Raw genomic sequence first — 20264 nt, forward strand, 5'->3', positions numbered from 1 at the left:
CCATTAACCTCATCAGGAATTGAACCTTCGACCTTCTGGCTTGTAGTATAGTGCCTCAACCACTACCCCACTGCCTGCCGCAATAGGTGAGGAGTTTACAAACAAATTTGTCACCATTTATCGAAGAGATGGGAGGCCATTGCCAGATTCAGCCAACTTTTCATAACTTCGATTAAGAACTGAAAAATTTTGCTTGAATCCAGTATGCCCACATATGTCTCTTCAAAGCAAATAGCATAAATTTCGAATCAATGATAAGTTTCTGGATAACCTGGAACTCACCTGCATATGATAGGTTCTTTTTTCTTTTGGATTTTGTTCTTATCAAGATTAAACCATGTTGAAAAAATGAATTGTAACTACAGTTAAATTTGAGCTATCTGAGGTTCATGGTCTGGGTGTGGCCTAGCACTCCATTTTCTAATATCAGCATCTCTGACCTTATAACATGCACTTATGAGAACACTGTTAAATAAACAAGGAAACAAATAACAGCATCTGTAATAAGTAGCATAAGTGAATCCCATAAAGAACATAAATTTTCATACATATACAGAGTAACCCAAAAGTCAGTTAACCTAAAACATTCTTTTGTATTAATTTAATGGGAATGTTCAGATTTAAAGCTGCTAATCAAACTGTAGAACAGTATCACAGCATTATGAGTTTTGTGTTGAAGCTGGAGGATCTCATTTTTCTAAATTCAACAAGTAATAAAGAAATTTCTAATGTAGTTTTTAGTGTACATTTTACTAACCAGTTACCTGACTTTTAGGCCACCTTGTTCTGCACATTCATTTTCTGCATCTTCTTCAATTATTACTTATGCAGTTGTTACTTTGTCACTAATTGTCCATTTCTTTTTTATTCTCTTACTGCAAAACTCTCATAAAATTTATTCAAAACATAACATGAGATGGACGTGGGATTTGTTACAAAATTATGTTTGTTCACTGTGAATACCGACTAACACTTTGTTTTGGAATAGACATCTCCCTTTTGTGGGTAGCATTAAAGGGCTGCAATTACAATCTGTCTTGTCATACAATAACTTACATTTCTTGAAACTAAATGTTACATTTAGACAGTTTATATTTTTCACCAGCCTTTTTCAATGCATTGAATCTCTCTTTAGAAGGAGGAACTCGATGAATGAATGGGTAAAACAATGCACAGATGACTGGAATGTTTAGGATCACATTCTTTGTGTATCACAGATCACTTATAGCTAAGAAATTTAAATCTTAGCTTTTATTTTCTGTCATGCAGAACCATGGGACTTCATGGAACACACTGTGGAAATTCATGACTTACATGCTATAGTAAGTTTGTCTCCTTCTATTGCACTCTTTTGAGGTTGAATGTTTAGCGGGATGTCCAGTAGATCACAGTTCCTTTGATTTGTGGTGTGGTTGTAGCAAGTGTTGCAGCTAAGACAGGCAGAAATTTGAAATGAAATTCCTTCCACACAAACCTAAGATACCAATTTGTATTGTGTACCAAATATTACTAATGTGATCAAATCAAGCAGGATGATGTGGGTGCAGCATGTAGAGGACATGGTAGAATTGAAATATTGGTATAAAATTTCACTAGGGTCACCTGAGGGGAAGGGGGCACATGGGAAATCTAAATACAGTTGGTAAGATAATGTTAAGATGGGTCTTAATGATATACAATCTTGGGTATGGACAGGATTCATCTGGCTAAGGAATGGGGTCCATTGGTAGACTTTTATGAATGTGTTAATGAATATTCAGGTTACACAAAAGNGGGATCAGCAATGAACTGCTAGCACCTATAGCCTGATATTTTTCCTACTCTCACCTGCTATAGACTCTCTTTTCTGTTCCATCTCAGACATTATTATCTCATGACCTTTTTCTTCAAAAGAATTTTGCAGAAACCATACAATGAAATCGCCTTTGATTAAACTATATTTACACATACCGGCAGTGATCCCGCAACCATATGTATTTCAGTTTGAGAAACTGTGGCCAGGATGGGCTGCAGATTTCTAAATATGTTTGTTGGATATTCATATGACCTGTATAAATAATTAGAGGTTTATACTTAAGCACTGAATTATCAGATTAATTGTTAAGATGAGCATTAATTAAGTGCAGAAGTAGGACTGTAATAAATAAAGAATTGATTAGCCTGTTTGATTATCTTTTAATTTAGTGCAGAACTAGGACTGTAATAAGTAAAGAATTGATTAGCCTGTTTGATTATTTCTTTTTATGATAACTTTATTGCACCATATATAATATATCTGTATACCACTGATCTTTCAGAATCAAAAAGCAAAGCTTGACATGGGATATTTATGATCGTGATGTATTACATTCATAAATTATTAACTCAAGATTGGTCTTGCTCTCTGTTCCTCAGTTTGTATCTGTGTTGGAATATATAATTGTAATCTGGCTAGCAGAAGTATCATTCTTCCTGTGGGATATGGTCCCTTTCCTTATTATACCAGAATATATAGTAATTAAACATTCAAGAAGGCCGCGCCATAGCTCAAGTGGTTAGTCGCTGGCCCATGTTTGATCCTGGGTCTGGTTAAGTGGGATTTGTGGTGGACAAAGTGGTGCTGGGGCGGGTTTTCTCCAAGTACTTTGGTTTCCCCTGCCAATCTTCATTCCACCAAATTCTCCATTATCATAATCACCTGGGGCAGGTACAATAGGCCAATCAGTGGCCACCGTGCTGAGTGGACCCAGCTGGACTCCACCCCTCTAAGCGAAACATTAAAGAAGAAATAACACATATATACTGTATTCATTATTAATTAGTGTCTGGTCATCATGTATTTTCTTCCTAGTAAAAATGCAAAACAATTAAATTAAAACTTCTTGTGTCTGGTATGGGAACTATAATAATCTGTCATCACATATTGTTATACAACCTTATAGTCATCAGGCTAAGCATTCAACACTTTAATCAGTAACACATAGCATAATAGTCCATTAATACATTCACACACATGTTTTTGGCAAAGAAGGATGGATGTACGTGTATAATGATGGAAATGGACAAAAAATAGATGACTTCAGAAGAAATAAATATATCACACTATTGACCATAGAACTTAATTTTGAAGTTTACATTACATCTAAAGATAAGGTATCTATGAACTGCTTCCTGTACTAAAGATCATAATAATAATAATATACCCTCATCCACAGTGAAGTGTTTTTCATCACATTATTTCAGCACAGAAATCAGAAGAAATTAAAATATACATGTAATTAAATTAATTCTACAGATGTTTCATAGCATAGTTCAGAAGTTAATTTTTCTTCTATTTTACTAAATATTCACCATCTTGAACAAATTTTAAGATAAATGATTTATGTTTAAATAAGATATGTGTAAATAACACCATGTGTAATGTTTTGCTCAGTGTTCCTATTTTCAGAAACTCAAGTTTTGTTTTGAGCTTCATATAATGTACATCATATATGGGATTGATGTGAACAAAACTACATAAGCTCCAGAATTTTTATTGTAGATGCCAGTATGAAATTTGATAGAAGTTCGCAATGGTGTTATGTGTCATTAACCATTGACCTATATTATGTTCACTGTGTGTTGATGTGAGGCGTGTCCCATAGTCCTTAATCCTGCTGTGCCAGTGTAGTGAAGGTTGAGAAGATAGAGGTTTGTTTTCAGCCTTCATTAGCATGTGCCTCCAAATACCATGGGACAATTGTCTTTTCATCATGAGATCCTGTAATAACGGAGAAATAACATCTATGAGGAAAAATGGTTAAATTCTTAGGATAGAAGTATGTTTCTCCACAGACATTTCTATCTAACTGGCGCTCTACACAGTGCACTAATTCAAAAGATGGGCCTTCAATGACATGAAAGCTTCAGATCATGTAAAATGTTGATCATGTTCACTGGCTATTGTAGAAAAGTAATAAAATTTATGTTTCATATAAAGCAGGGAATATCATGACTAGCTAAGTAGTGAGTGTTAGGTTCTCATGTGGGTCAAACTGGCAACCTCTTTGATGCTCTTACTGAGAGTCCTTGCAGCCCAGTCCCTGATTTTCCCATGGCCAACCATGGTTTTTCAATGTCATAGAGGATAAAAAAACAACAATGGGAATGAGGGTTTGCATGAAATTAGTAATGATAATGGAGTAGTAAATTTTAGCACATCCAAAAATCTTATTGTCACAAGTACAATGTTCCCACATCGTAACATTCACAAATTTACTTGGACATCTCCTGATGGAAAGACACACAACTAATTTGACCTAATTTTGATAGAGTGGAAATGGCATTCAAGTATACCTGATATCTGATTGTTCAGGGCAGCAGATTGTGATACTGACCACTATCGGATGGTAGCAAAAGTTATGGAGAGATTGGCAGTGAGTAAAGAATCAATGCACAGAGTTCATATGGAGAGGTTCCATCACCAGAAATTAAACGAGGTAGAGGGTAAAGAGCAGTATTATGCTGAAATATCAAATAGGTTCACAGCTTTGGAAAACTTAGACACTGAGGTGGATATTATTAGAGCATGGGAAACTATTAGAGAGAATATAAAAATTTCAGCCAAAGCGAGTCTAGGTTATTATGAACTGAAGAAGCATAAGTCATGGATCAACAAAGTATGCTCAAAATTATTAGATCAAAGGAAACGAGCCAAAACCATTCAGTTCAGAACCTTTTGTCTTCTCCTCCGCTGTCTAAAAACATCAAAATTAGGATATACAAAACTATTAATTTTGCCTATGGTTTTATATGGGTATAAACCTGGTGTTTCACTTTAAGGGAGGAACATAGACCGAGGGTATTTGAGAACAGGGTACTGAGGAGAATATTTGGATCAAAGAAGGATGAAGTGACGGAAGGTTGGACGAAACTACATAATGAGGAGCTTCATAATTTGTACACTTCTCCAAGTATACTTATAATGATCAAGTCAAGGAGGATGAGATGGGCAGGGCATGTAGTACGGATGGGGGAGAAGGGGAATGCATATAGGATATTGGTGGGAAAGCCAGAAGGAAAGAGACCACTGGGAAGACCAAGGTGTAGGTGGGTGGACAATATTAAAATGGATCTTAAGAGACATTGGAAGGGATGGTATGGACTGCATTGATCTGGCTCAGGATAGGGACCATTGGAGGGCCCTTGTGAACACAGTAATGAGCCTTTGGGTTCCATAAAATGCTGGGAAATTCTTGAGTAACTGCACACTAGACGACTTCTCAAGAAGGGCTGAGCTCCAAGAATGAGAGTGAATGAGCTGAATTTTGGTTAGTTTGAGGCTCAAATGTATTTACAATACAGTATTTCTTTCATGATGAGTGTGAGCTGAACCTTCCTCCCAGCAGAAATTTAGTGGTGGTTACCTTCCTTGCCCTCCAATTAAAGCCTGTGCTTCTTAGAGAGTGGCGAGAAGAGAATTCTTCCCAGCCTGATTTCAGTTACTGCTATTACTTTGCAGTAACTGCCTTTTAAANTATTTGAAAGACTGAGAAATAAGTTGGAGAACAGTATGCAGATTGATAATGATGAAAACAATTTGGTGGGTCTAGGAAATCTATATTTAGCTTGCAGTTGGAATGACTATAGAACAAACACATACCTGTAAATTATATAATAAATATTGTTTCTAAGTAAACAAAAATATTATGATAATACGAATCTTTGATGTTGTGTGTGACAAATTCTGAATTTCTCCCAAGGAGGAAATAAATAAACGAATCTTAATGTTGTTGATGTGTTCTTGAAATCTTAGTAACAGCAAGGATCATTCAGAATTCAAAGAATGCATGTGGATATTCTGTGTATTCCGATGCTAGATGGTGTTCAGTAGCCAGGTTACATTCCAGCAGCATTACTTTCAGGGAAAGAGGTGGGCAGGAAAAGAAATTCTTCCCAACCTGATTTCAGTTACTGCTATTACTTTGCAGTAACTGCCTTTTAAAATTAGGAATTCCAGTTTTTAAAATGTCGTTCCATGCTGTTGAGTTCATCTTGCCAAGTATCTATGTCAGTCAGTGGACAAAACCTGGAATTACATTCGTGATGATGGACACTGTTTCATCATATACGCTATGATATTGATGTATTACGTTTATACGAATTAATTTCACATGGCACCGCGCCAGCCATGTATCAGGAACCTAATCTTTCAGGATGAAAAGCGGCTATTCATTGTGTCATAATAGCGCTGCATAAAAATGAATAAGCCCGCTTAGCAGCTCTTTTTAAAATCGCCAATCGAATGATAAAGTTGTTGAATTGTAAGGCATATGAATCTGAAAGTGACGCAGAATCTAAACTAAATTTTAAGGCTATTTAACGTTGCTGTTTCCACTACAAATATTTATTTAATATTCCATCAAGTGTGTTGGGAATGTGATCACGAGTAGTTAAGTGGACAAGGAATTGGAAATAAGTAGTTGCAGCCCACTTAAAGCACTCTCCTAGTATTCACCTGGAGAAACTGAGAAAAACAACAAAAACTTAAATCAGAATAATCCAACTCGCGGCTGAACAACGTACCAAGGACCTACCAAACACTAACATGAAGTTTCACCACGATGTTCGGTTGCTAGGCTGAAAATGGGTATATTTATGCGAGAATATGTATTAAGTTTGGTGTGTTCAGCAGACCTTTAATTACAGACGACATTGTTGTTACTGTTTTAACAACACTATGGGTAAGGCATGCAAACGCTCTATCGTCATCATAACTGTAATAAAGTGTCACTTTCTTTCGCCTTCCATTGTTCGATAAGATATATTCCTTGAAAGTCATTGCTACTGAGAGCGAGGCAATGAGGTCTGCATGTTGCAAGGTCCTCTAACCGCTGGAGGTACTTGCAAATGCGTATTTCATTCACTTGGGGTACTCGCGGGTTTATTTCGAAGCAACTGGGTACCTGAGAGAAACTCGATAACACCTCTGTAAACCAGAAATTGTTAAATGGTGTCAACTATTCTCACACTTCTTTGATGGAGTATCAAAATACATAACAATTTCGTCAGTAATAATTAATTTATTATATATAAAATTCTGTATAGTTTTCTCAAAGCGAACGACATATCTTAAATGGATTTTTGACTGGACTCCACTCCGTTTTTATATTGTCACTTGTCATTTTAGTAAGTGGAAGTAGTAAATATATGCTCTAGGGATCCAGAATTATATTTATGCTTGTACCTAAATCTTCACATACACATTGTTTGAGATTCTAATACAATATCTATAATAGGTCCATGCATAATATATTAAAAATGAATGAAGGGAGGTATTATTAATAAAATTATATCTTCATATTGTAGAGGACCACAGTTTGTCAGTTCTTCACTTGCTGTTGGTAGATTAAGTGTTCAGACTTTGGACAGACCTCATCCATAATCACTTCCCTTCATCGCCTCGAGTACACAGATGATACCAACTGCTTTGCCTGTTTTTATTTAAGAAGAGAGGAAGGGGAGATGTTCGAAACATAATCACGTGTTAAGCTCAAAGTTTCATGGTGACGACTGCTGCTTATTACTACCACATAGGTTTCAATCAAATTACTGTTAAATACAACCTCTTTATTATATCCGTCACAACACAACTAATATCAAGATCAGACTATTTTCGGCCCTGCTGTCTGATCTTGATATTAGTTGTGTTGTGACGGATGTAATAAAGAGGTTATATATTGTAACACAACAGGATGCATGAAATGAAAATTACTGTTAAATATCTATGGCTAATAAAACAAGTGTTAGCGAACGTGAGAACTTGATCTTTCAGATTTGAATTAAATTGTTATCAGGAACAATACACATTAGAAATGATGTGTCACTATAAGAATATTATTACCCGCAATTAAATCTCGGGGGATCAGCTGCGTCGATACAGAGCAAAAACTTATTGTTTCGGAGATTACACCACTTAATTCGGTCTTTGTGTAGATCGGAGATTTTAGGTTGTAATATTTTTTCTGCTTGAAAGAGCTAATCATAGATCCGTCTTATAGATTAACCTAAAGTTCGCAACGTTTCTTCGATAATTGTGAACCTTGACAAATTTCGTGCATACGCTTGTATTGACAAGGCCGACGCGAGAGCACAGGCAAACCTAGCGTCTTTCTGGGGCGTAGCCTTTTTAGAGGCGCCACATTTTACAGCATCTTCTTTGATTTTTGTTGAATGAGAATAACAACTGCTCTTTAGGTCATATCTTAACCACCAATTGGCAATCATCTAAATATGTTGTACAAGAGTCACGGCAACAATGTCTGTTTTCCTTACAGTGTCTGAAAATTTCTTGTTATTAATTGTAAATACCTTTTGAGAAATTTTAACTGATTTCTAACTGAAGAGGAATAATTCCTGTTACATTGAATTGCATTTATACTTTTAACCATCCTGGTCATAATATAGTATTTCATTTTTAGGACGATATGAAAGAAACATTCACAGATTTCGACACAAAAAATGGCACCATACTAAGTAAAATAATAAACAGAAAACTAATTGAAGTTATGCAACGTAATAGTAACATCGCACGCACTGATTTGAAGGAGGAGAATCCGGACGTTAAATAAACGGGACCTACAATATAAATAAATTAAATTAGATTCGAAATAACAGTTGACCGGTGTACACGTCTTTACAAGGTAAAAAATAAAGATATCAAGGATGAACTATAAAAATTCTTCAAGTGGATAAAAAATATCAGATTACAAAAAACGAAGGTTTCAGCACCTTGGTAGAATGCAAATAAAAGACTTAAAAATGCCTTTTAATATAAATTGAAAGGGAGAGATCTCGAGTGACCAAGAAAACGATGGAAGGTCATTGACCTAATCTATGAAACACATAAATGTATTCACACGATTAAATTATTGTTGAAGTCATATTATATCATATACAGTAGAGAAATGACGTTTTGGAACAAATTAATGGTTTTTGAACCGGTGCCATAATTTTTATAACATTAAAAGCAGACACGAAAATAGTTTATTTCGTCTGTCGCATTGCGATCCTAACGGGGGTACGAGGTAATGTTGTTTGAACGCATGACTGGAGCTCCTACCTTCTGCAAGAGTTTACCCACAGCTGAAATTTTGAATAAACAGAAGCAGCTACGGAGGTGAATGGCAGCTGATTCGACAGCTAACGTCACTCTGATTCAGGGAAAAATAAACATTTGTCGGTCAAATTTACGAGAGCTGCAAAATTACGCTCTTGCTGGCTACCATATTTCGCAATGTCTTATAAAAGTAAACCTACGTAATATATCAAACGGAAGCGAGAAGTTTTTCGTTTCGATGTAGTGTTTATATTCTGTGAAAGCTGAAAACATTGTATGAAGTGCAGTTAATATTTATCTCATGACCTGTGTAACAAAGTCTGGGAAGATTTTCTTTTGCAAAACAGAGCACTTATATAAGATTTGAGGCTTTCACGGCGGTGACTATGAAGAAAGCAGTCTTCTGGGATTTTGCACCGTGTACATATACACGGTGCAAAATCCCAGAAGACTGCTTTCTTCAGAGCACTTATAGTACGAGTATATACATATGTCTATAGACACTATACAAATTCAATAAAATCGTGTCTGGCAGTTCTAATCTGAAACTTTAGACAAACCACGCTTCTTATTCATATATTATGACGGCAATACATACACCTGCTTTAATTCACATATAATTTAACATCATATTTGAGTAAATTCTATCTGTATAAGCTTCCTGTTCATTTCAGGCGTGCTGAGCCACAAAACAATACGTCGATTGTGGTGTGTCATTAGTAGCCTCGATAGTTCTTGTGGGGGGAAGGAATGTCAGACTTAAAACTCCACTAGGAAATACCTTTCTTCGTTGCAATCGTTGAATAATGTACGTCTATATGTGTGTAACGGGTGGGCCATAAAATCGGGCACTCGCACTGCGACCTTCAATTTTCTATTGTGCTTCTCCTTTGGATTGACCCTTTATTAATCCTACACTTCACATGAAATGTAGGACTTTATATATGGGGGCATCATAAAAGTCACTTAGTTCCATGAAGAACTGACCCAGGTGACGAAATCTTAAGTAAGCTATGGCCTCACAATCACAAAGGATATGTGTGGCTGAGTGGACTTCTTGTAGGCACCTTTCACACGTTGGGTCATCTGTCAGTCCCAGTCTGAAAAGGTGTCTTTTAGGTGGCAGTGTCCAGTAAGTAATCCTACCGCCCATCTTAATTGATCTCTGTTTAATTTCAGCAGGTCCTTCGTTCTTCTGGTAGAGGGTCCTGATATAAAATCTTTTGCCTGTCTGAGTGCAATTGTGGATTCCCAGTATTTTTTTTTTCTATCTGTCCAGTCCCCGACAACTTTCTTCGCAACTCCAATTGAGATCAATATTAGGGTTAATTTCGCCGACCACACAACACGTTTTTATTATTGTCACACTACATGTTTCGACCTCAAAAGGTCATCCTCAGGTGGAAAACGAATATAATTGCGTGTGATTGTGCAACTGTGTTCGTACACCTGAGGATGACCTCTTGAGGTCGAAACATGTAATGTGACAATAATAAAAACGTGTTGTGTGGTCGGTGAAATTAACCCTAATATTGATTAAATACACAACAGGATGCAAGAAACAATTCCAATTGAGATGCCGCAAACTGGTTCAGGTCCTGTGAACGGCTGTTCAGGTCCTGTTCTTGCCAGCTGATCTGGGGTTTCATTCCCTGCAATACTCTCCTACTGAGATGCCGCAAGCTGGTTCAGGTCCTGTGAACGCCTGTTCAGGTCCTGTGAACGTCTGTTCGGGTCCTGTTCTTGCCAGCTGATCTGCGGTTTCATTCCCTACAATACTCTTCTACCGAGATGTCGCAAGCTGGTTAAGATCCTGTTCTTGCCAGTTGATCTGCCATTTAATTCCCAGCAACACCCTCATGACCTGGCACTCATATCAGCTGAACTGTGTTATGTCTGGCCAGTTGTGTAAGGGATTGGTGGCAATCCCAAACCAATTTTGAAGTGATTTTGTGTGTACCAAGTGCTTTGATTGCAGCTTGACGATCTGATAGAATATAGATATTCCTATTTTTATAGTTTCTATCTAAATTCTCAACTGCGCATACCTTAATGGCATACACTTCTGCCTGGAATACTGTTGTGTACTGACCAAGGCCGAAACTACGTTCCCGCCCTGTTCCATCTGTTTAATAAACATCTGATAATGTTTTAATCTGCCAGTCAAGACTGCTAACAGCTCCACTGATATGGTCGAAATCATAAATTTCTGAGAACAAATTTGCTTAATTAATGAAATGTGTATAATCATATACAAATAAACTCCCTCCACTCATTTCCTTCACTAATGGGACAGTGCTCATAAATCTGCTGTTGCTGTTATCTAAACACGCCTGAGTTAAATGTCTATTTACTATGACAGACCTCTAAAATTTACTCTTACTTCCAAATAATTCGTATATTTTTTTATTAAGGAATGACTTTCTCTGGAATTAGATAGCTTATATCAAAGACGATTCTTCTATCAACACTTTCAGTTTCCTGTTGATCCAGATGGGCATTTCTCAAGTTGCATATTTGACATTTCGAAAATATCACTGTCACTGTACCAATATTTAATACACATTATCTGAACATAAATCGAAATTTCATAACTTCAGTATCCTTGTGATTAAATGTAAAAGTAAAGGTATCCCTGTAACAGGACGTGAAGGCCCATAGGGTTCTGAGATGTTGAGGTTCCCACAATTGTTTAAAATATAACATCACTACAGTAAATAAAAACATGTTTTGGAAAGAAAGACTGAGGAAAACTACGAAAAGGTAACCTGACAAAAATTAAACCAGGTGGCTTTAGGCTGCATGTCTACAGCATTATCACTGCACCAGCTTACTTGATCAAGTAAAAAAGGAATAAATCATGAGGTACCTAGTATATAGTTTGTGGGGGGGGGGATTCAAGTCGTCACACAGAAACACGGTTTTAGAGCCTAGACGCTGACATCAGAAAGACATATTTTTTATCTTCTATTTACCGATACGCTATACACATCAGTGATTGGCTACTTTATGTAGAAATTGATAAGAGTATGCCACGTGTAGGTACTTTTTATATCTTGGTGCATCCAGTCTTTCCACAGTTATGATACGATTATACCGCAACAGGAACAGCTATTCGTAATTACATAAATTATATAAAGATTTCCATAGACCCGGAGTTAAGAATGAAAATAATTATATTTTCTCATAAAATATACAATTATATGAGTGTTATATTTAAAATAATACTGGTTTAATTAATATACTTACGTTCTATTCGACCGTGATCTTCTAATTGACGTACTCGATGAGGAGTTTTGTCGTATTATTATGAATTTTGACGCATGCGTACTCTGTGAAACCTAGTTGATGCTCTTTGAAGGCCGCATGTTGAGGCCAGATCACCACCCACAGTCCGCTGTGAGTGGTGTGCAGGAGTTACGTTTGTGTGTGTGTTATTAAAACGTCATGAGAAATAAACACAGGAATAGACGAAGTGTATTACCTACGAGCTGATAATTATACAGTTTGCTACTGTAAGCTATATTTATGTTACTAAATATTGTGAAGCAATAAGTTTTTGTGCTGGCTTCGAATCAGGTATTTCTCATCAGCTGATTCTCTGGCACTTGCCTGTCAGACCTTGACTCAGGACAATAGTTCAGACCAGCCAAGTCATCATGGACTGGTTTAGGAAGAGGAAGCGGAAAAGGTAGGTACTAGCTAAAAATAATACACTTGGATAATGCGAGGGGGTGTTTTATGATAACAATATGCGAGGAACCAAGCGGCAACCCAGATCCGAACATACACATCCTCAGAAAATATGACAGGAAAGTGCAGTTGTGATCTGAAGAAAGTTTTACGAAAGCATTTCTTTTATATCTCCTCAGATATTGCAGGATATTCGTGTTTATGGATGAGGGATTTATTCTTCATTAAAATGGACAAACTTTAGAAGTTCATAGTTTTATATTAGCTTTTTATTTTTTTATTATTATTACAAAGTGGGCCATGTGGCTTGTTCCCGTTTGGAATTAATCCAGAATTATGTGTCTTACGGATAGTTTATAGGACTCCTTAGACGGGGGATGAGCCCATCGCAAGAACGGTACCTACACAGTGCAACAAAAACACAGTAAAGACCCAGACATACATCCATGCCTCAAATGGAACCCGAACCCACGATCTTAGTGCATGAACAGCCAAAGTCGCTTCGTTCCCTAATGACACGGCACCTCTGATCCGACTTACAAGCCCGTTGACAAAACTAAAGCTTCGCAATTAAATTTTAATTTTAAATATTTTCAAATTCCATGCAGTAATTTTTAAGCAATTCATCCTATTCCGGGACAAAATTAGTAACAGAGACGATCTGGGCCTTCAGCCTTAAACCCAGACGCGGTGTCCAGACATTTTGCCACTAATCCAAAATATCTGACACAGCAGTTTAATAATCGCGAACTACATTAATACAAATCGAGGGCACGCGGTAGCGTAGTTGGCTGAGGCACTACAAGCCCTGAAGGTCGCGGGTTCAAGTCCCGATGAAGTCATTGGATTTTTTTCAATTGACCTAATCCTTCCAGTCGCACTATGGCCCTGGAGTTCACTCAGCCTCTAACAGAAATGAGTACCAGGAATTAATTAAATAATTTTCCTGGGAAGTAAAGCGCGGCCGGCGCGTAAGGCTGACAACCTTACCGCCATCTTTGAGCCGACTGTCTAGATAATGTGGGAACCGCAACGTTTCACAACCCTATGGGCCTTCACGGCCTGTTACAGGGATAGCTTTACTTTTTACATTAATACAAATAAGGTTTTGGAGGCTGGACTCTGTCTCAAAAAAAAAAACAGGATGACCGATAATATCCAGAAATTAATAATTTTACACTGATAAAAAACAAAATAAACTCCGTGATTTTAGTCCGCAAGCAACCTATACCGACCGAGCGACCGCCGCTTGTCGGCGAAGTTTAGTGCCAACTTTTGCGGATAGACGATGTCGCGTGGTCAGCGCAGTTAATTTCTGTTTTCTATACCGGAGTCGCTATTTCCTTGAAATAGCTCCTCAATTATCATCACGAGCCTGAGTGGATCCCGTTCCAGGCCCACTACTTCTCAGAAAATCTGGTAGAGCCGGGAATCGAACCCTGACCACTAGATCATAGAGGCAGTCAATTTTACACTAATACAATTTTTAATAGGGGATATGAAGACTGGTTTATGAACATCTGTAGTCTGTTTACGTCACTCCGTGACACGGTTCTCCTCTTTACACATCAATTGTTCACTTCAACATCAATGGACTCATTTCTGTTTCACAAGAATGCCGATACTTCAGGGTGGGTTCCGAAAGGTTGTTGACCAATGCGCTATTACGGTCTGTCGCTTTCTCCTATCTCTCACTTTGCTTGTTAGTCGTTGTACTAAGTTATCTTATTCTGATATGCCATGACAACACCAAGGTCATTCTTGTTTCACAGTCACGGCGTGAAGTTGGTAATGAAAGCGAATAGGCCAGTCCCGTACAAAATGCTCCCTCGGTTTGGATTCATCATTTCAGAATTTCAAATCTGCCCTGTCAAGAGGTTGAATTCGGGATCACTACATAACTTAACCACCGGTCACGGTAGCCAGGCGGTCTAAGGCATCAACTGTCTTCGCTCGCTTGGAAATCGGGATCGTGGGTTCGAATCCCAATCAGGGCATGGATGTTTAGTTTGTGTGTGTGCGTTTTTCTGTATTTGTGTACAGTTAGAGGCCTTGCAACGAGCTGATCACCCGCCCAAGGAGTCCTACCGAATATGTAAGATCTAGAAAAAACCGAAGTGAACGGAGAAGTTCATGGAGGTAGTCCTAGGCCCACTGGGGCTGTAGTGCCAAGGAAAAAAAAATAACATAACCGGTTTTGAGATTTAATTATAAATAATTCAGTCTGTGCTTGAAAATATGTTTACTGCTACAATTCAACTCAGTACAGGAATATACCGATTTCACACGGCGCTCTTATGTTCCCCGAAAAGGCGACGTAACGCGAAAGCATGTAAATCGGAGTTCTCTTCCCTCATGCTCAGTATTAAAATGTGGATTAGGCTGTACATTCCTGAGAGGATATTTTTCAGTCGTAGACTGTATCATTGTGAACTTCTTGGTTATTTAGAAGTTGACTAACATTCAAAAGTTCATAGGAAAGCCATTTAAATTTATAATTATAAAACCGCCTCTGTGGTCGAGTGGTCAGAGTCCTGGCTAAAGATCCAGAGGTCCCTTTTTCGATTCTCGGCGCTACCAGATTTTCTGAGAAATAGTGGCTCTGGAACGGGGTTCACTCAGCCTCGTGAGGATAATTGAGGAGCTCCCTGAATCCCAACATTTGCTTGGAGCGACTTTGAAAGCCATGAAGCACCTACGTCAGATTTGTCTGCCTCTGACCCCAGAATCGAATTCTGGAAGTCCCAAATACGAAACAAGAATATTAGCCATTCAACCATGAAGTTCGTTGAACTATATATATATATATATATCACGTGACTATAGACGGGGTTCTAATTGGTAAATCGATTTATTGACCGCTTACAAACTCACGACTCGTGATTACACTTTGCAGATCACTGACTCATACAGACTAGTATTCTCAGTCTATTACAGTCTCCATTAGCCGTTTCCTGGTAACGAATTTTAACACAGGAGCTACAACAGCCTCATTGAATTACGCACTCCAAATAATTTAAAAATAATTTGGCAGTATAACGGACACTAACCAAATTGGTTCTAAATTTTAACAAAGTTTTTTTAAACCACACTTGTAAACAGACTAATTATAATAATTTATAAATATTTTAATATATTCATGCATATCACTGTAGTTGTTAAAGAATCAGATTGTATATTCATGGCATTATGATGATACTGTATCTATGTATTGATGTTGACCAATGACATTGTAATAGTAGTTTCCGCTTGCATTGATATATCCTCTGAAGATGGCCTCTCAGACCGCAACATGTCAAGGATGAAAGATTAAAAAGGAGAGAAAGGAAAAACATTTTATCAGTCACACTGGATGGGTTGATAACCATTTATAACGTATGTAATGCCATGTAATGATAGAATTGGATCCGAAGCATTACATTTCAGCAGGTCATTCGTGAAGTATAATGAATTAAACCAAGGCGTATCCAAGGCGTATATAGGAGCCTGAATTAACTTATACAAGACACTTGTTTTCAAATTTTCTGAGACCAACTCCATAGATCACAGCACTCAACGAAAAGCTGATAGTCGCTTGGTTGTTTAAGAATTTTCCCGCCTTGTATGAAAGCCACAATTTCATTACCGTGTTCACAATATTTCGCTACTGGGCCCTCATCAGAGTCAGTTAATCAAGTCAGTTGCCTCACACATATTGCCCAGATATTCAGTTAAATATTGTCCACCTATCTACGTCTCTATATCCCAAGTAGACTCTTCCTTTCAGATTTCCCCATTAAAATTGGTTTCATCTCCCTAATAAACTGAAAGAAAAGTTCGAGTTTTGCGAAAATTTATGCTTGACAGCTTTCAAATATACTAGTGAAAATTACGTACAAAAGTAATTAATTAAGCATTACGCCATGAAGGCGCTTGGGGGAGTGAATGTATAGAGCCACATTTTTTTGACCTCGGCACTAGTTTGAGGTGAGTGGTCAGCTTCACGCTCCGACCCTCGGGGAAAGAACCCCCGGTACCCATTGGATATGAGATTGGGTGGGCCCCAGAGCCGGTCTGGATGAATTGGAGAAGAGAATATATTTTATCCTACCGGGAATCGAACTCCGACCCCTCGGTTGTCAACCTTGTAGCCAGTCGCTATACCGACTGCGCTATCCCAGCTCCCTACACATAGAAGTAGGACATAAAGTTTTATAATCGTTAATTTATAATATATCTGGTACTCTCCGTAAGTTCTGTAGATGGAAACATTTATATAATAATAAAGTAGGCATCAGAAATTCTTTTCTAGGCTCGTTGTTTATTCTCGCAATGGCTTTTAGCAAAATCTATAAAAAAGTTTATTTTATTTTCTGCAAAACGAGTTTCCAAAATGTTACATCACGTTGGTTATCCGGCATCATGAAATATCTTCACTTTGCTCAAGTTGAAACTTCTGAATAGTAACACGAAATGTCTTAGTTCAATAATTACGCTGCTCTTCAGTATCACGTGACCTAAATTTGTATGAATCCGGTTTAAAGAGTAACATTGTCTCCACACAATAATTTAATATGGATTCATTTCACCATCGCACTTCTTATGTGTCAAGAAATGTTTTATTAAATAACCATTAATTGATACATATTAAATTGGAATATACAATTAAAGCGTTCTGTACCTTAAGAGAATATGTTATAACACTATTTTGATGTGTCGCAATTTAACTGTTGCTCTCATCTTAATAAGAGTGTTGTCCAGTGTAACAAGTACGAGGTAATTTATTTTACTGCCTTTATATGTCTTGGCTCATATGGGTGATCTTCAGAGCATACATTAAGATGAAATGCTTTAAAATTACTTGCAAATCATCATCATCATCATCATCATCATCATCAGTAATCTGTCAAGACGACAGGTCCACAGTCTCTTCCAAAACAATTCCTCCACTTAATGCGATCTAGAGCTTTCTCCTTCAAATGACAGTATCCTCTTCTGTCCCCAAGGTCATCCAGCATCTTCTTACGTCTTCTTCTTCGTCTTCTTGTCACTTCTATCCGCCCCTCTATCTTTCCTTCGATAGCTTCTTTTAGAAGGCAGTTTCTGCGTAAAACATGACCAATCCAATTAGCCTTCCGTTTTCTTATTTCATGTAGGATATTCCTCTGCTCACTGACTCTAATTAACACTTCTTCATTTCTCACATAATCGGTCCAACTGATCTTCTCCATTCTTCTCCAACACCACATTTCGAAACTTTCCAGATGTTTCTCATCTACTGCCCTAAGTGTCCATGTTTCAGCCCCATACAGAGCTATGCTCCAAGTTAAATCATAACATATGATAATTTTGTCTAATGTTACACAATTACGTGTAGTTATAAAATATGAAATATGGCTTCTGTTGTTACACGTTATTTCAATTGTATTGTAGTATATACCAATGTTACTTATGGCTGCCAGTAGTTATACTGTTGTTTTTGGTGCATGTAGTCGCTATGTTCCATGCGTTGACTTGTGGCTGTACACGTGAATCTTCATGTTTGTAGATAGCACACAGGAAGATGAAATATGCGGAGATGAACTGTAGTAAGCATTCAGATGGTTTTATCAGGTCGTAAATTGTTCGTGAATGAAATCTTAATTTGTTCTTGTTCAAAAAATTTGAACATCTGCACATTTTCGAAGCTTTTATTAGATACCTATGGACATATTACGATTTAATGCTGCTCTTGGATGGGAGGAGTATTGATTTATTAATTGGAATATTCCTGAAATACAGTTTGTCTACCTTAATTACAAGAAACTAAAATTCAATGCAAAGGACCTGTGACATGAATTGTGGTGACAATCTCGTCAGGAATATTGCAAAACCTCCAGAGACATGTGTACTTACTTACTTATGGAGCTAAGCCCTTCTTGATGAGAAGCCAAATCTGCAGCTACTCAATAATTACCCAGCATTTTACGGAACCCGAAGGTCCATTACCGTGTTCACAAGAGCCCTCCACTGATCCCTATCCTGAGCCACATCAATCCAGTCCATACCATCCCATTCTGTCTCTCTAAGATCCATTTTAATATGTTCCACCCACCTACGCCTTGGTCTTCACTGTGGTCTCTTTCCTTCTGGGTTTCCCACAAATATACTATATGCATTCCTCTTCTTCCCATTCGTGCTACATGCGCTGCCCACCTCGTCCTTGATTTGATCATTTTATTATACTTGGAGAAGAGTACAAGATATGAAGCTCCTCATTATGCAGTTTTCTCCAACCTCCTGTCACTTCATCTTTCTTCGGTCCAAATATTCTTCTCAACACCCTGTTCTCAAACACCGTCAGTCTATGTTCCTCCCTTAATGTCAGAGACCAAGTTTCACACCCGTACAATTCTCTTTTCCCCCCTTCTCTTAAACTGTCTCTCTGAGTTTCATGCCTGCCTAGTCACAGCTTTGATGCGGGCTACAGACCTTTGACAGTCCAGTGAGTGTTTAATTCAGCGGAAATTGTGCAGATGTTTAAAGGAAACATCGAACAAATTATGAATCAAAGAAAACCTTCAGTTCTGTGACGCCATTAATAGATACGTAAATTAGAAAAGCGAAAAATATGTCCAGCGGTCTTAATTGAGCTGTCAGAGATAGTACTGTACAACCATGCTAAGACATGAATCTCGTCCACTTTTAAAGAAAACCCTGTGTTTAAATTATAATTTAACAGAACTGATTAAAAGGTTGTATCTGTAACTGTAGTTTACTGTAAGAAACTGTTATATGTACAGGGAACAACACCATGGTTCAAGTCCAAAACCTGGGCAATAGTACGTATTACGTTTAGCGGTGTTCAAGAATGCTCTCCGATATCGGTGTCCCAGGTGGAATTCGAACCCCCAACCGTGCGAGTCAAGTATAAAAGTACTGCTCTTAAACGATGATATTCACCATGGCAGACCAGCTTAATACTGATTCTTCTCCGTTAACTTTCCTGTTTTTAAATAATTTGTTTTTGTTAAGTCAAGAATGTCGGCGAAGAGTAATTCTGGGACATATTATTCAGTTCGAAAACTCTTACCTTTCTCACTGTTTTCCGAAACGATGACGATTAAAGTACACAAAACAACAGTTTTTACCATTCGCTTTGCTCTAAATTTGTTCGCAGAATTACTGGGTTTTTGGACTTTTTCCGTCGTCCGGAATTCTAGGAAATAGATAACACGACGTTTCGGAAACTGGATCTGTTTCCGTCTTCAGGTGAGGTAATGCGCTTCTTCTCTCTTTGTGAAAGTTAAGAAAAAGAACAAAATTACTGACAGACGAATTCAGAGCATACGAAATGTGAGTGAATCTGGCGTGGTTTCTCTACAGTGAGTATTATTTTGGAAAGATTTCGCAATCAACAGGGCCGCGCGCCTGTCTGTCTACAATGCCGACCTGTCGTCCAAGCGAATAAACAGTTCCACTCTCCGATTCGTTAATATTTACTACTTTTACCCCTCACTGAAATTATTGACAAATG

The 20264-nt window shown here is 37.7% G+C and overlaps 1 protein-coding gene and 1 long non-coding RNA gene across 4 annotated transcripts in view; one reads left to right on the plus strand and one right to left on the minus strand.

The window, feature by feature from the left end:
- Positions 1-619: 619 nt before the first annotated feature.
- LOC111873737 lies at positions 620-12420 on the minus strand. Of its 2 annotated transcripts, none has more exons than XR_002844425.2 (4): positions 7862-8040; positions 3580-3739; positions 1951-2047; positions 620-1430 (listed from the first exon to the last, which is right to left on the minus strand). It is a non-coding gene; the product is annotated as an uncharacterized LOC111873737 (long non-coding RNA). The 2 variants fall into 2 exon arrangements; XR_002844424.2 differs by lacking the exon at positions 7862-8040 and adding an exon at positions 12326-12420 and having other exon boundaries at positions 1195-1430.
- A 44-nt stretch (positions 12421-12464) lies between these two features.
- Positions 12465-20264, plus strand: part of LOC111873734 (major facilitator superfamily domain-containing protein 8) — a 36497-nt gene continuing 28697 nt past the window's right edge. Inside the window, exon 1 of one of the 2 annotated variants that reach the window (XR_002844423.2) lies at positions 12465-12767. Coding sequence is in view for 1 of the 2 variants with exons in the window: in XM_023868674.2 (XP_023724442.1) it covers positions 12736-12767 (32 nt within the window). In the remaining variant the exon portion in view is untranslated. The remainder of the gene's footprint in view (positions 12768-20264) is intronic. The other variant, XM_023868674.2, reaches the window with a different exon arrangement.

The sequence above is a fragment of the Cryptotermes secundus genome, unplaced genomic scaffold (genome assembly GCF_002891405.2).
Source record: "Cryptotermes secundus unplaced genomic scaffold, Csec_1.0 scaffold142, whole genome shotgun sequence".
Taxonomy (NCBI): Eukaryota; Metazoa; Arthropoda; class Insecta; order Blattodea; family Kalotermitidae; genus Cryptotermes; species Cryptotermes secundus.